The sequence below is a fragment of the Hibiscus syriacus genome, unplaced genomic scaffold, assembly GCF_006381635.1.
Source record: "Hibiscus syriacus cultivar Baekdansim isolate YM2019G1 unplaced genomic scaffold, ASM638163v2 tig00110299_pilon, whole genome shotgun sequence".
Lineage (NCBI taxonomy): Eukaryota > Viridiplantae > Streptophyta > Magnoliopsida > Malvales > Malvaceae > Hibiscus > Hibiscus syriacus.
In genome coordinates, this window is record NW_024062668.1 from 300,204 (window position 1) to 316,501 (window position 16,298).

The 16,298-nt window shown below is 34.9% G+C and overlaps 1 protein-coding gene, 1 long non-coding RNA gene and 2 pseudogenes across 3 annotated transcripts; 1 reads left to right on the top strand and 3 right to left on the bottom strand.

Annotated features, from left to right (window-relative positions):
- The first annotated feature begins 2,014 nt into the window (after positions 1-2,014).
- On the top strand, positions 2,015-4,197 carry LOC120116511 (protein PHOX1-like). Of its 2 annotated transcripts, XM_039136985.1 has the most exons (2): positions 2,015-2,881; positions 3,041-4,197. In XM_039136985.1, exons 1-2 carry the CDS (start codon positions 2,129-2,131, stop codon positions 4,193-4,195), a joined length of 1,908 nt encoding a protein of 635 aa, XP_038992916.1. In that variant the 5' UTR covers positions 2,015-2,128; the 3' UTR covers positions 4,196-4,197. The 2 variants fall into 2 exon arrangements, with proteins under 2 accessions (XP_038992916.1, XP_038992915.1); XM_039136984.1 differs by having other exon boundaries at positions 2,015-4,197.
- Positions 4,198-5,562: 1,365 nt separating this feature from the next.
- LOC120116517 lies at positions 5,563-6,435 on the bottom strand. Its single transcript, XR_005515557.1, has 3 exons — positions 6,403-6,435; positions 6,067-6,213; positions 5,563-5,712 (listed from the first exon to the last, which is right to left on the bottom strand). It is a non-coding gene; the product is annotated as an uncharacterized LOC120116517 (long non-coding RNA).
- Positions 6,436-7,680: 1,245 nt separating this feature from the next.
- Positions 7,681-10,836, bottom strand: LOC120116584 (annotated as a pseudogene).
- Positions 10,837-11,785: 949 nt separating this feature from the next.
- LOC120116585 lies at positions 11,786-15,270 on the bottom strand (annotated as a pseudogene).
- Between the last annotated feature and the right edge of the window lie 1,028 nt (positions 15,271-16,298).

Below are 16,298 nucleotides of genomic sequence, written 5' to 3' on the forward strand. Positions count from 1 at the left end.
CAAAATCATATCTGAAATTATCTTTTAGTTCTATTTTGATCATTTGATATTAAAAAATTAACAGTGACGCTTATGTGTCATCAAAGAGTAATGTTACGTCATCATTGAAAAAATAAAAAAAATTACCATATCAACAATTATGTTTATTTTCAATGGCGGTTGACCAAAATGGTACAAAAGTGTAATTTTAGGTATAATTTAAAAAAAATAGTTAGATGACCAAAACAAAATTACAATAGTAGTTAGGTGACTAAATACATAGTTTATCCTAAAAAATTAGGTCATGAATCATCAACTTTAAGATTTATTTTTGATAATTTAAAATTAACATTTTAATCATGAGATTTTTAAAATAATCATTGCCTCAAATTTATCAGATATTTTACAAATTAAAAAAAATAAATAACCCTCCTTCCTAACACCCTAAATTCAATTTATTTATATACTATGCATATGCATGCTTTAAACATGTTTTATATCAGATCTAAAACGATACACTAAAAAACTTCAATGATTTTTTTTTTAAATTTGAGATATATTTTAGGAAAGGGTAAATTATACCAATGGATCATTTAACTATAGAAAAATTCTATTTTTACTATTGATATTTAAATAATATCAACCAAGTCACTTGTTAAAATTTGATGGATGTAGTTAAAAAATTAGTATACTTATATATTATATTCTCATTACTTACATATTTTATTAATTTAGTTAATTAATAGAATGTATAAGTAATACAGATCAAATATATTATTATACAAAAAAATTTAAAAACCATAATAACTTCTTTGTTAAATAATAGCAATATGTAATTTGATTGACATTATTTAAATAATTAAATGACATGATTGATAAAATCAAAAGTTCAATAATTAAAATAAAATTTATGTATAATTAAATAATCATGAGTGTAATTTATCTTTTAAAAAACGTTTGGTACAATTAATCTATTTTGTAAACAGTTTCACATTGCTTTGGTGTGGACCTAAAAGAAATATTTTAATATGATTTTAAACATTGACTTGTTACAACCATCGTGCCTCTCAACTTTCAAGCCAAGGAATTTGGACCTATTGCAATGTGTATATTTGTTATCATAGTCCCTTTGATTTGGTGCTTTTTTAAACATACAAGTAATATTTGTGATTGAATGTAGCAAAATAGAAAGAAAGTAGCAACTTACAAGTGTATTCTAATGAAAAAAAATGGTGGTGGTGGCAGTAGTCAAAACAAATCTCTGCCTCTGGCTTTTCATCAAACGTACACAACAAACCTGGAATCCCTTGGGAAAGACATAAAGCAATTTGCTTTTGAGATATAAAGCAGCCAAAAGAATTCAAACAAAGACAGCTTTTTTGTGGCGTTTACGTCAAGCTGAATTTCTGTAGAAAAAATAAACAAAAACATTAGCTTTATGAATTCATTTCCCCCAGATAAGTCTCCCGCCTTCAAGTTTTCTTCATTGGTTTTGGTTGTTGTGCATGAAGGGTCTTCCCTTTTAGCTGGAGTCGAGGGCTTGAGGATTCTTTTGCTTCTCTTTAAACTGGTATTTCACAATTCCTGGCTTGGAGGTGGTAAAGATTACATTTTGCTTCTTTTGTTTTTCCATTTTGGCATCTGGGTTTTAATGGTTTGGTGTGCTTGAATTGGTTTCTGAATCTTCTGTTCATAGTAAAAGTTGCCAAAAGTTAGTTTTAAGGTCTCCTGCCTTCAAGTTTTCTTCTTTGGTTTTGGTTGTTTATGAAGGTCTTCCCTTTTAGCTGGAGTTGAGGGCTTGAGGATTCTTTGACTTCTCTCTAAACTGGGATTTCAAAACTCCTGGCTTGGAGTTGGTAAAGATTACATTTTTTTTTCATTTTTGGTATCTGGGTTTTAATGGTTTGGTGTGCTTGAACTGGTTTCTGAATCTCTTACTCATAGTAAAAGTTGTCAAAAGTTGGTGTTTTAAGGTCTCCTGGGAATTAATTTCATCCTTGGTGGGAGGTTGCATGTGGTTTTAGCTGGTGGGGTTGAATCTTTTAACTTGTATAACAAGTTTGTTCAATATCAGGGTAGTGATTTGCTGTCGTCGTTGTCGTCGCATTTGATTTGTTTGTGAGGGTTTCTAGTTTGATTTGGATTTTCAATGGGGAAGCATAGTGGAAAGAACAAGAAGCAAACAGGGCAAACAGGTGATAACAATATGAAGCAAAACAAAGTTGGGGGAAATAGTTCGAAATCGTATGATTTGGACACGGCAGTTTTCATTGCCCTGTCTCAGGAACTGAAGGAAGAGGGAAACAAACTGTTTCGGAAAAGGGACCTTGAAAGAGCAATGATGATATATGGGAAGGCTCTCAAATTGCTTCCAAAGAATCACATAGATGTGTGCTATCTTAGGACCGATATTGCTGCATGTTATATGCAGATGGGGTTGAGCGAGTACCCCAAGGCAATCCTTGAGCTTAATTTGGCCCTGAAGGTCACACCGAAGTATAGTAAAGCTCTCGTAAAGAGAGCTCGGTGTTACGAGTCTTTGAATAGGCTGGAATTAGCTTTCAGAGATGTTAATGCAGTTCTTAACATGGAGCCTAATAATACCATGGCATTAGAGATTTCACAAAGGGTAAGAAGTTCACTAGAAAAACAAGGTTTACTGGTTGAATTACCTCTGGAATCCATTAAACCTCAAAGTACTTCGAAAAATCAGAAAGATGTCAAAGAGAAAACCAAGAAGATTAATGAGGCTGAAGAATACGCTGAACCACCAAGTGCTTCACAAATTCCGAAAGTTGTCAAGGAGAAAACCAAGAACAAGAAGATCAGTGAAGCTCGAGATAACAAGGTTGTGGATCAAATTGAGGAGAAGAAGGTTGATGAAAATGTAGAGGAAAAGAAGGCTGAGGATAAATATGTTGAACCACCAAATGCTTCCCAAACATCGAAAGTTGTCAAAGAGAAAACCAAGAAGAAGAAGAAAATCAGTGAAGCTCAAGATGACAAGGTTGTTAATCGAATTGAGGAGAAGAAAGTTGATAAAAATGTAGAGGAAAAGAAGGCTGAGGATAAACAGGTTGTGGAGGAGAAAATTAGCAGTAAAATGGAACTACCAAAGCAGAATGTCAAGTTGATTCTGGGTGATGATATAAGATGGGCTCAGTTGCCACTTAACTGCAGCCTTGTGCAACTAAAGGAAGTAATTCACGATCGATTTCCTAGCTCTAGATCAGTTCTTGTCAAATATAGAGATGAAGAAGGTGATTTAGTCACAAACACCAGTGATGAAGAGTTGAGATTGGCTGAAATAGCAGCAAAATCACAGGGTTCTCTGAGGCTGTATGTTGTAGAAGTTGATTCCAAGCAGGATCCGTTCTTCGAGAGATTTAAGCGTGTGGAAGTTCACAATCTTGGCATCAAACAAGGTAAGGCTGCTGAAAATGGTGATGCTAGAAAGGTTATGGAAAACGGGAAAGACTCATGTTGCATCGATGATTGGATAGTTGAGTTTGCTCAACTATTCAAGTACTATGTTGGCTCGGATTTTGATGCATACTTAAATCTTCATGAAATTGGTATGAAGCAATATTCTGAGGCCATGGAAGACACAGTTACAAGGGAAGAGGCCCAGGACCTTTTTGACATGGCAGCTCAGAAATTCCAAGCGATGACAGCATTAGCATTGTTCGACTGGGGAAATGTTCACATGTCAAGAGCTAGGAAGAGGGTCTATGTCAGCGAAGATGGTTTGAGAGAATCCATACTTGAGCAGATCAAAACTACCTATGATTATGCACAATTAGAATACAGCAAAGCTGGTAAGAGATATGAGGAAGCACTGAGAATCAAACCAGATTTCTTTGAAGCTCATCTAGCTCTTGGGCAACAAAAGTTTGAGCAGGCAAAACTTTCTTGGTATTATGCAATTACAAATAATGTTGATCCGGAGACATGGCCTTCTGAGAACGTCTTGCACCTCTATAACAATGCCGAGGAAAATATGGAGAGGGGTATGCAGATGTGGGAGGAGTTAGAACGGCAGCGCATACTCGAGCTTTCCGATTCAAAGAATGAACAAAATCAGTTGAGGAAAATAGGATCGAATGGTTTTCTCAAAGATATATCAGCAGATGAAGCTGCAGAGCAAGCAATCAACATGAGTGCTCTTATAAACCTGTTATGGGGTACTATACTTTACGAACGTTCAATCATTTAATTCAAACTAGTCTTCCTGTCTGGCATGAATGTTTGGAAGTTGCTATTGAGAAGTTTGAGCATGCTGGAGTTTCTCCTACAGATGTAGCTGTTATGGTAAAGAACTACTGTTCAAATAAAATTGCACTGGAAGGTAACATATGGATAGAAATTCATAAATTTTGTGTCGTCAGCTGACATCTGCATATACCTTGAAAGCATAACCTATATTTTGTTACTTGCAGGCTTGGGGTTTAAGATCGATGAGATAATACAGGCATGGAATGAGATGTATGAAGCTAAAAGGTGGAATGGCAAGATTCAGTCACACCGACTAGAACCATTACTTAGACGGCGGGTTCCGAATATCTATCATGCATTGGAGCATGCATGAGTTGCATGTTTTTTTGACTGGCATTTCCAGGGTACCAGTTGATTGAAAGACGTGCAGTACTGCATTACAGGTTGGTAAGTTGGTTCTTTCTTTAGTATGAAAAACAATTTACTATGTGACAAAATATGCTGCAATTAATATCGTGCACTTAAAATCTACTGGTTTATGACTCTCAATTACATGTTTATTCACCTCCGATACCATGTTTTTAGAAAACGTATATAATTGATTTTAAGCATTTATTTCCAGGCATAACATAGGATCTTCCCTTGTGCAGGTTTTTTATGCTATTGTCTTTTACATCAACCATCAAACTTAGACTTTCAGATTCTAAGGAAACTATTGGATTTCTGAAAGATGCGTGATTCCCTTTTTCTATAAATAGGTTACCAATACATGTTTGGAGATGACATGAAGGAGCAGCAGGGATCTCATTTTTTTCTGTTGGTTTCTGCTTTGGTCTTCATCAGTTTCCCTCAAAGAAGTAGAAAATACATGCTGAATTCTTGCTTAGTTGCAATTATGCTTGAATTGTTTACTAGATTGATCAGTTAACTTCTAGCTGCATGTTTGTCTTTCGGATTTTAAAGACTAGGTGGTTTTACACTTTTACTAAGACAGTTTTGTATTCGGTTGATGATGATCCTAATTTGCATGTTGTATTACTATATGGTTTTAAAGGATTGTGGTGAATTTGTTTTCAGGTTTTGCTTATTTTACTTGATTGTATTTCCACTCTTCAGAACATAAATATAAAATTTTGTATGTACAAAACTACAAATCCTTTTATTTGGTTTTTCACGAGGAAAATTCCAAATTCAGCAACAACAAATTTACAATCATCTCACTCACATTAGGAAGGGAGCTTTTCACATTTCAATATACACATACTAGTAGTTGAGAAAGCCATCCCCAGCTGATAGTAGCTATGTACAATTACAGCACATGTAGCAGCTTCCCCCAGACTTTTATTCTGGTCGAAAGCTGACAAGGTTGGGGAAGGCCGACTGAAGCTTCTTCAGCGGCGCTTACCTTGCATGACTCCAACGATAGTGACCATAAATTCTTTGGAGGCTTTAAATATGGCAAACCATCATTAGTTATGTTGGAGTTCGAAACATTCAACGACACCAATGCAGTCAGTCCTGTCAAAATCCACCAGTGACTTCATCAGAGAACAGAGCAAACGACTAGGATATTTTCATATTCTACAGCTACTAATAGCAAGTACCAAATAATCTCTCCATTCATCAATATTTAGACATTTTCAAGCCAACTTGTCATAAGCTACCAGACTGCAGTAAAACACTGAATTACAGGAATCCTGTGAGTGTGGGCCTATTGCCAGATGAAATAATGTGACACTAGAGATACAAATATCGTATACGTCTCTGTATCCGTTTAAATACGAATACAGTAATGCTTGTTCTAACAATGGGTTGAAGAAGACCAAAACTAAACAACACCACAGAGCCCTCGGAAATAGAAGCAAAACATACCAGAAATCAACTCCAAGGATTTGTTTGTGAGGTTGCAGTTTGGGGAAACGTTTAGTAGCGTTAAGGAGGGGAGATCTTTGATATTTTTCACACCAACATCGGTTAAACCCCCGCCACATATTTCAAAGGACTGGAGATTCTTGAAGCCTGTTTTAGCATATGAAAAAATAAAATAAAACAGGTGTAAGATTATTTAACACAAAAATTGAACACAGTAGAAAGTCTACAAAGTTATCTGTCCGAACATCTAGGAGGAAAACATAGGTTAATGGCTACAATGATCATGCGACTTCCAATTATTAATTTACTTAAGCCATGGCAATGCTTCTGGCATACATTGCAAATAACTTGTTCCAGTGTCTTAAATCCAATCCCCAAAGAGATCTAGATGCATCAGTCCAGTCAAACCTGCATAGAAGAGTAAAAGTGAAAAAGGCGATAATTTATATGCATCCTCATAACATTACATGATGGGAAGAGAGAGCTTGAGAGAGAAGCAATACTTAGAGATTGAGATCAGCAATTTAGCGCCACTTTTGACTTCGCTTTGGGAAAATAAGTCAAGTAAATATGACATCTTGATGCAGCAAAAACTGGTATGGCATTCTTAATGACTAACAGAAAGATAAACCATCTTAGCTGCTGAATAACACTATTCAATTGGTTTCAAAAGAATAGCACAATTATACACCAAGAGCCATTGAAATTGTCATTCTTCATGATGCAAGAAATATACCACCTCAACACTAAAAAGAACGAGTTTAGACCATAGGAAATTTAAGCCACTGTTTATTCATTCCAAGTTATAATGATCAGTTCAAAAACCTTCTAGTTTTTATTCTTTTTTTTTTTATCTAAGAGGTGATGTTTTCACATACATGGATGTGTTCATAGGTGAAAGCTCAGCAAAGTTTATGATTTCAAACCTGGCTATCTTGTAATCGTGTCGTGTAAGGCAAGAAACTCAAATTAGAGTCAGTTAATTCTAAAAACAACGCGATCAACATCTTAAAAATAAGACTATTCGTGAAATTATTGAGTCAAGTTGGACCTTGTTCGACTTGATTGGTTACATTCTCAAATCAAACTCAAATTTGAGTCAAGTTATTTATAATCGAGTATTGATTGATTTTTGACCGAATCAGATTCAACTACTCGAGAGTTGCTCAACTCAGTTAGCAGCCCTAGTTTGCATATTTGGATTTGATGTAATTATATAATTAATGACATATACTAATTAAATTCTTTTTAATTATTTTAAAAACAGTTTATTGCATATATTTTTGTATTAGTGTGTGATATATTTATTCTTACAAAGTATTCATCATCTGGAGTTTGTGATTTGATAATTATTTAATCTGATTATTTTTAAATTTAAAGAATTGAAAATTAAGAAAAATTTTGTACATGAAAGTTGACTTAGAATCATATATTAAAGAAATAATAAAATACCTAGTACATGGGGGAAAAGGGTATGTTGCATTATATTCTTTACTGTGGAGAAAAATAATGAAATATCTATATGTAATATGTTCTATTTCCTATCTGATCAATCAATAACCAAAAAACATCGTTTAAAAAAACAAAAACAAAAAGCAGCCAATTTTGGTTCCATCTACGGCTGAACCTTGCAAGCAGGGACAGTAACACCAGGCATGTGAACGAACACAATGGATAAAGGAGCAACCATTATCGGCTTCGCTGAAATTACATGTAAAGGCTCCAATGGAGGTATGATCCCCGAAGAATTTACACTTAAAACTTTTCCGTTGAGTAGCATGGTTTGGCTCTGCAAATTTCCGTCTTTTGCTGTTAGATGGTATTCCTCTCTTCTTAGTCTGGAATAGATGCCTTTAGGCAGCGTGATGATCGTTGTTTTATGGATTCTGTGCTTATGGTGCGGAGTATGAGAACGGTGCATGTTGTTGGGAAATAAACGAGTAAATTCCTGGTAACCGCTTCACTTGGCTTTCCATCACCTTCCGTTTTCTCCCTTCTTGGCTTCTTGCACAAGATGAAATTCCTTGCCCCTCGTGATCAAATTGTCTCCCATGGATTCAGTGCATCGGAGCTAGCGCTGGGGCAATAAAGGAAGAAATCATCGATATCGCATCCAAGAACCGGACGACGACCCTCACGAGCATAAGCTTTCAAAGAAGTATCGATAACAGAAGGAACAGGCTCTTCTTCGTTAACAACGAAACGGATCGGCCCAGCACTTCCCAAAACAGTGATGCTAATCAAGATCCTATTCCCCTTAGGATCCTGAGTCTTCTTCTGCTTGTAAAGTACCATTTTCACTTTTTTCCCCAAAATAAAACGATCAAACGAGCGAATATTACACCAAAAACTGTTAATCGAAATGAAAAAACAACGGGTTTATTTTGCTTTGCTTAGATCCGAAATAAATCTGGGTGACCGCCGGATATTAAGAGGGATTCCTGGGTATATATTTATGGGTCAAGGCCAAGACAGCGGTAATACCAGGCAGCTTTGCAAGAACCGAAAGCGAAAATAGAGACCGAAGAAACAGAGAAGAGAGTGCTCGCCCTTGACCTACAAAGGGAGAGCATAAAATTGCTGGTGATCCCAAGTGTTTCCACCATTCACAAGTCTTAAAAGAACAAAGTTCTTTATTTTAAGAAGGCACAGAAAAGGGTAGAAATGAAATCTGGGTATTTGCAGATTCGGGGAATTTCGTAGATTTGAGGAAGCTGAGAGAGGTTGATATAAATTTTTCTGGTACAAAAAATCTTCAATCTGCATCTTCCAAAAGTCAAAATTCGCAACATCGAACTTTTCAATTTCCACTAAACTCAACTCATGTGTCGCAAGGTGTGCTATTGAACGCAAGCTTTGCCCTGACCGTAGTGCTATTGTCTAGGTTGATCAATAGTAGAGTGATGCCTTTCTGCAAGATATAACAAAACTTTGGTCAAAATAGAAATTACGACTACTTGCTTTGATAATTGCATACGAGATGATGAACTTACTGATTGTTTTGCACAGTGAGTGTATGAGCGGATCTTTTCAGTACCGTTGAAGCTCGTCGAAAGAACATTTCTTCCCATTAGCCGGTGCCAAAGAAGAGCACTGCCATGGAGAAAGAACATCATCAATATTTAAAATAGATAGGCCGCGAGTCTCGTAATGAAAACAATTCAGAAAGCAGAATAACCTGTAATAGTCTGGATTTGGTTCAAAGTTGGTGGTGTTCAGTAAACCATAATTTCCACCAAGTGATTGTCTGCAATACGTTCTCGTATCATACTTTGATGCCATTCCGAGTTGATCTAAATACCAGAAGCTGAACACAAATGCATTTGTAACAAGGTGATGGCCGCTGTTGTAAGCTCCTCCGGCCTCACCCACCCAGACCACTGCTGAAGTTGGAGAACTCTTGATGATGTTATGGAGTCCGCTGAATGTTTCAGACTCACCTTCGAGAACAGATGGATCGAGAATCTTTTCGACAAGATGCTCATCAACTCCTACAGATAGAAAAATGATCGTCAAGTCCGAACCTTCTTTCATGTCTTAAGCTCCTAGATGATCCAAATACTGGATTGTACAAGGTGAATCACACCTGGTCCAAGGTTTTATATGTGGTGAGTGACAACATATACGGATTTGATTGTCTTATTTAAGTATTCTTTGAACCAATCCAAGTCATAGAAACCACCAGGTGCAATAATCAACGGCTTCAAATCGACATTCTTGTAAACATTTTCCACTACGCTTTGAAGAGCAGCAGTGTCAGCTGCATACTGGTCTGCCGAGACCCGAGTTCCAACCCCGCTCCCAGACAATTCGTTTCCTGATAAGCAAAACATAACAAACACAATTCATTTCAATCTTAGTACCGATAATGTATCAATAATTCAGACAGTTCATCAGTGGTTACCTAACTCCCAACCATGAATGGTATGGTTCTTTTCGACAGTGTAACGAATAAAAAATTCGGCATTGGTGTAGTTCCAAGCACCAAGGGCTTCACCATTAGAATGTATAGTTCGACCAGCAAGAGCATTTAATCCAAAAATAACCTTAGCCCTGAATTATGAAACAGTTGAGTTATATTAATCATTCGTATTGGTGTTCGTTATATATAATTATATATGTATGTATGTATGTATATACCCTGCTTTTTGAAAGAAGGAATTGAGTTCGTCCCATCTATCTATCCATAGGCAAACATCCTTGTGTAAAACCAAACATCTCAGATGTGTTCTTGACAAACGGAGTGCAGGGTTGTTGATTGTCCTCTGTGCCGTATATCACTTTGTCTTGTAACGAGCCCCCCAATCTAATCTTCAACGGTGAAAAAGCTGAAAAATAATAAATAATTAAACAAATAAAGATGAAGTAATTAAAGAATATCAACGTATGGAAAATGAATTAACTTACCTTTTACGGCATTCAAGAACATATTGTTATTAAGATCCTGCAAAAAAAAAAAGGAAAGATCAGCAACCACTTTTAAACTGGCAAAATTGACTTTCAAAAGCATGAAAATATTGCAGAAAAGTAAGAAACAAGGACAGTGTGGAATACCATATTGAGAAGACCGGCAAGACCCCAACTGCAAGTACCATAATCACATTTCTCAGGAGGCCACCAATCTAAAGTAGCACAAATAAAATCTTCATCTATTCTACCAATGGGAACTTTTCCATTGATAAAAACAGTTCCTTCAACACTTGCATTAGCAACTTGTGAACTTGCAAAACTCAAAACAACAAAGCAAAACCAAAAACAAAAAGAACCCATTTGCAACTATAAAACCTCACGCAGATTCAAAGGTTCTGTCTTACAGTAACACCAATCCCTTTTTATCTATTTATAGGGTTAATTGCTTGATAGGAAAGAAATATAATATTATATGAATTACTCTTCAGTATGAATTCCTACCTTAAGTTAAGAATTAACGGAAGAAACATAGTTCTGTACAAATTGTATGTAGTGATTAAATATAATATTACAAGGAATTTTCTTCGATATGAATTTTATTTTCAGTTAAAAACTATCAGAAAAAAATATAATTCTTTACAGATTAAATATAATAATTAAATCTAAAACAAACAATTCCCTCGTGTATCCATCCAATACGTATTTCATTATATTAGAACTTTGTCCATGTTTGGAATATGTTAGACACTATGACACATTCACGATAGAAGTTTTCATATTTCATTGTATTAAATCGAGCTATTACTTGGTAAAAACATTCTCATCGACATTAAGTGCAAAAACAGTTTCTAAATTAAATCAAAAAGTGAAAAAGCTGTTGCAAGCTTCTCTTGTTCTCCCACAACCTGTTGTCAGTATAACAAATGACAGATTTTTGTTCTCATACAACCTATTAGATGGTATTTATCTCTTCTTATTTAACATAGGTGCCTTTAGGCAGCTTGATTATTGTTGTTTTATGGATTTTATGCTTATGGTGCGAAGTACGAGACTGGTGCTTGCACCGCAAGGTCAATGTACTATCGAGCGCAAGCTTTGTCTGGACCGTAGTGCTATTGTCTAGGTTGCTGAATAGTAGTGTGATGCCTTTCTGCTTGAAGGTCTTAATATTTGATAGTTAGGAGCCCTTGCCCAACAAATTATCCTCAGTATCAATGTTAAGTTCCTTTATTTCATTAAAATTTCACACTTTGGTATCATTTCTCAATGTTTTGGATGCCACTTCTGAGTACAAGCCAAAGGAAAACTGAAATAAGAGGGACTTCAAATCTGTGCTGCTTCTATAAGTCTCCTTCCTTGCTGGTAGTATTGAAAGTAGAGACTGACATAATCATTCACTTTCTTGTATAATCTGGGATTTGCTTCATTGATGAGATCTTCCACTGGTTGAATCTCTTGATCCGGATGCGGAATGCAGAAGACAGCCAGAGTAATCCTCTCCCTCTCTTGAGTTCGTCACCACTCGGTGTACCACACTCCTGAATATTCCATTGGTCACTATCTGTGTGTGTGTGCAGTTCATGGAACCACAAATGTAAGTCACTTGTTAATCATGACATCTCTACTTAATTTACTGCATCAAAATCATGTTACAGAAACTCTCATCTTTTAGCAGACAACTTGTAATTGGTGTCATTGCCTCTATTTGATCACCGACATTGATCAAAAGAGCTTGAGGTACGATCGGAATGTTAAACCATTGATCGTATTTCAGGACCTGAAGACCTTCCACTTCTTTGTCCTTGCAATAGCATGGTGATTGCTGATCCATCAGCATGAGGTTTAACTCCAAGAACAAGATCAGGCCTCGGACATATAGGATATAAATTGAATCTTGCTTGCATTGTTGCTTGGTCTCCATATTGTTGCAAGAATTGTTCTCCTCCAGGTTCAGTGACCTTGCTATTGCCTTTAACAGGACTTCAAGGATCACTTGTAATTTCTAAATACACAAGAAAATTTCTAAATACTAAAATTCAAATGTCAAATTTATTAAATATTAAAACAATGAATTGAGTTGAGAGTCAAGCAAAATACTTTCTCAAACGAAATTTACAGATATAATAAAGTAACACGACAATGACCATGGGACCATAAATAGCGACGGAACGGACAGCGTTTGACGGGGCTACGACGTTCATTGCGGCTCCATAGCAAAAACCCATCAAAAAGTTAAGTGGCGTCAGAAAAAGCATGATACTTTCAACGACGACTCCAAACATTGTAAATGTTATAATCAACGATATATAAAAAGCTACCCCATTTGGAATATAAAACAAAAGAAAACTTGTTGCGTCCATTACTGATTTCCCTTGACGAGCTGCTTCGGCCTCATAAACGCCTCCCGGAGGGTTGACAACTGCTTGGTAAGTGATTGTTTGAACCAGTACAAGTACCACAAGCAATGCATTGATTGTTTCGGCTTTCATCTCTCTAACGTAATCTGACACTATTGTATCAAACCATGACTTGTTCTTTTGACAACTGCCGCCATAACTGTTCAGAATTTCCGACATCTCCCTATTATCGGCTTCTGTTTGTCTTTGTAAGACATCTGATGCTGTAAAACCGCTTTGATTGGTCTTGTTCTTATCGATTTCCTTGCAGTTTATCAACAGCGTCATCATCTGCTTGATTTGCAAGTCCATGGTTAATTGACAAAATACAATACATTTGTAATGATCAGGTTCGAGTTCCCCTATGTATGGACATTAGACATTGACCTTCAAGCGTGTTTAAAAAGTGAATATAGAAAATACAAGATTTTAAAATACAAGATTTTAAATTAGAGGTGAACTTATAAAATTTCAAGGGACAAAAATAGATTTTTAATAAAAAATATAGAAAATATATATGATTATAAATTTTTTAAGGGGCGGCTGCCCCCACCCATCCCATTTGGTCCATCCCTGAGTCAAGGGTCTCTCTCTCATTAGTTTTTTATTTTTTGAAAATTTGAGATTAGATTAAGTCATATTTAAGGATAATTGTAATAATACCGCTATATATTTTTTCAATTAGGTCTCCACTTTATATATATATATATATATATATATATATATATATATATATATATATCGAGTTTCGAGTTGAACGAAATCTCCCGAAACTTGAATCGAGTGACTAGAGAGGTAATTATACTCGAGTCAGATCTACCAAAATCCAACCCCACTCGTACTCATCCCTACCTATAACTTTCATTTTTAATATTATTAAATTTTTATTATATATTTGTTATAAATTAAATATTTTAAAAAATAAGGTATTTTTTTATAGTTGTATACTCTACTTATTTGAATCTTAAAATCTAAAGTTCTAACCCTTGCAATTTAAACCTAGACACTAGATTCTAAATTTTAAACTCTAGACTCTAATATCTAAAATTTTAAACTTTAATGCTTAAAATTCTAATCTTTAAACTTTAAATATAACATATGACATTAAACATAAACTAAAGCTTATATAATTTGTATATAATATTTTTTAAAATATTAAAAATATATTCGTTATATGTTGATTAACATAACTGCATGACTAGGTATGTATATTTGACTCAAACCTGACGAGTTTCAATCTAACTTGATCAAATTGGGTTATTTTCAAAAAACAAATTAGTTCAGATTAAGTCGGTTGTGTTTTTTTTTTTTTGAGATAAAGTTGGTTTGGGTTAGATTTGGGTTCAGGTTCAAGGTGGAAAACTTAACACATTCCAACATAATATAATATTATAATTATCCTTTATATATTTAAAAATAATTGTAATCGTACTTCTCTCTATATTATTTTTTTATAATTAGATCTTTATTTTACCTAATAAAAAATGAGATATATATATATATATACTTATATCAAAATCGAGTGTAAATTTTCACCTAAAATTTTGAGTCGATTTTCAAGTTGGGTGAAACCCTCCAAAACTCAAGTTGGATCGGGTGCAAGTGAAGTGATTTACTTTTCGGGTCAAATGGGATACCTGTAGAGATGTTTACTTTTTGAGTTGGGTTCGGATGGCCAAAAACCCGACTCATGCACGTAAATATTGTTTATTCCAAAAGGAAAAGAAATGTGTTATACCTGGTGTTGGTTATTTGCTGCAGCTAAGTGCAATGCAGTGTTTCCATCCTTATCCTGCGAGTTCAAGATTTTAGTTTTCGGAAACAGCATATTGTTGTCCAACTGCCTTCGAACCCATTGCACCATAGCTTCAAAAGCTTCAAATCTGTTGTTTTCTACAGCAATATGCAGAGCCGTTTGTCTCCGAGTAGTTAAATCAAAGATACATTCAGGACAAAGATCGAGAAACCGAGACAAAAGATGAGCATCTCCTACGAGAGCAACAAAATGAACAACAGTGAAGCCCTCCCTCCCTTTGACATGAATAAGATCCTTGTCGACAGCTAACAATTCAGTCACCATTTCTGTTTGGTTATTAAGTAGCGCAAGATGAATCGGGGAAAATCCATCCCCGTTCAGTTTCCTGGCAAACGATGGCTTCAAGTTCATCATTTCCAGTGCGAAACAAGTTTTTCCCGAAACTGCAGATATGTGTAACGGCGTGTCGAGGAACTCCATTTCATCTATACGCTTCAAAACATTGGGGTCGTCGTGAATTAGAGCATACAAGGCATCGATGTCTCCGGATTGAGCTGTTCTCTTTAACACCTCATCCATTTCGAAGAATTCAAAGTGTTATCAGGGACAAAATTGATTGAAAATTTGAAGGGTTTTGGTTTAATTTATATCCAATAATTGTGGAATAGTTGTTTCTAAGAAATTTCAAATCTTGAAAAGTCTTTCATGTCTAAATCAGATTCTGAAAGGTTGTGTTTCGTGTCCAGGTTGTGTTCTTGGAGCTTAACGAGACATACTCGATTTGCTAGATAGTGACAGAAAGTAAATGAAAAGCGATGGGACATGAGTCATTCAAACAAATTCGTGTGCTGATTTCAGAGGTAAGAGATGTTGCTAAGAAATTGTCGAATCTTGAATAGTCTTTCATGTGTATATCAGATTCTGAAAGGTTGTGTTCTGAGTCCAAGTTGAGTTCTTGGAGTTTAGTGTTTATGTTTTGTAGTATAAAGTTTGAAGATGATATAATTTGTCATGACTATTAAAGTTTTATGTTCATATTCGTGCATAGGTTTGCTGCAATTTGTGGGTGCAAAATTGGGAAGCTACCATGTGGTATTCCCAGCTGATCCGAGAAAGGTTGTTACTCGAGACAAAATAAATCAATACTTATAAAATAAATCAATTTAGTTTTAATTTATTTTAATTCGATAAAATTATGAAAACATTATTGAATTTAATATAAAGACATAAAAATATTATTTTTATTTTAAATCTTGTATTAAATATGGTTTAAAATATATATATAATATTTAATTATAAATAATGTTATATTTGTCTAACTAGTTTAGATTTTCTTATATTTCATGATTAAAAATATTATAATCTAAATAGAGTGTTATAATTAATCAACTAAATAAGGCATTTTGTCTAGTGGTTTTGGTGTTTCACTTCCAGCCTAGGGAACTTAGAATCAATCCTCCATAGATGTATATCATCTTAAATTTACCTTCTTTTATTCAATTAAATGATGACACGTGTTAACATATGATCGTGATCAAATTAATTGAATGTATAAATATTAAGGATCAAATGTGTAAGTATATCAAATTTTATTAATTGTCATGTAAAACGAATAATTTGAGTTTAATATAGAAACAAAATTACCCTCTTAAACGTAAATTTTATTAATA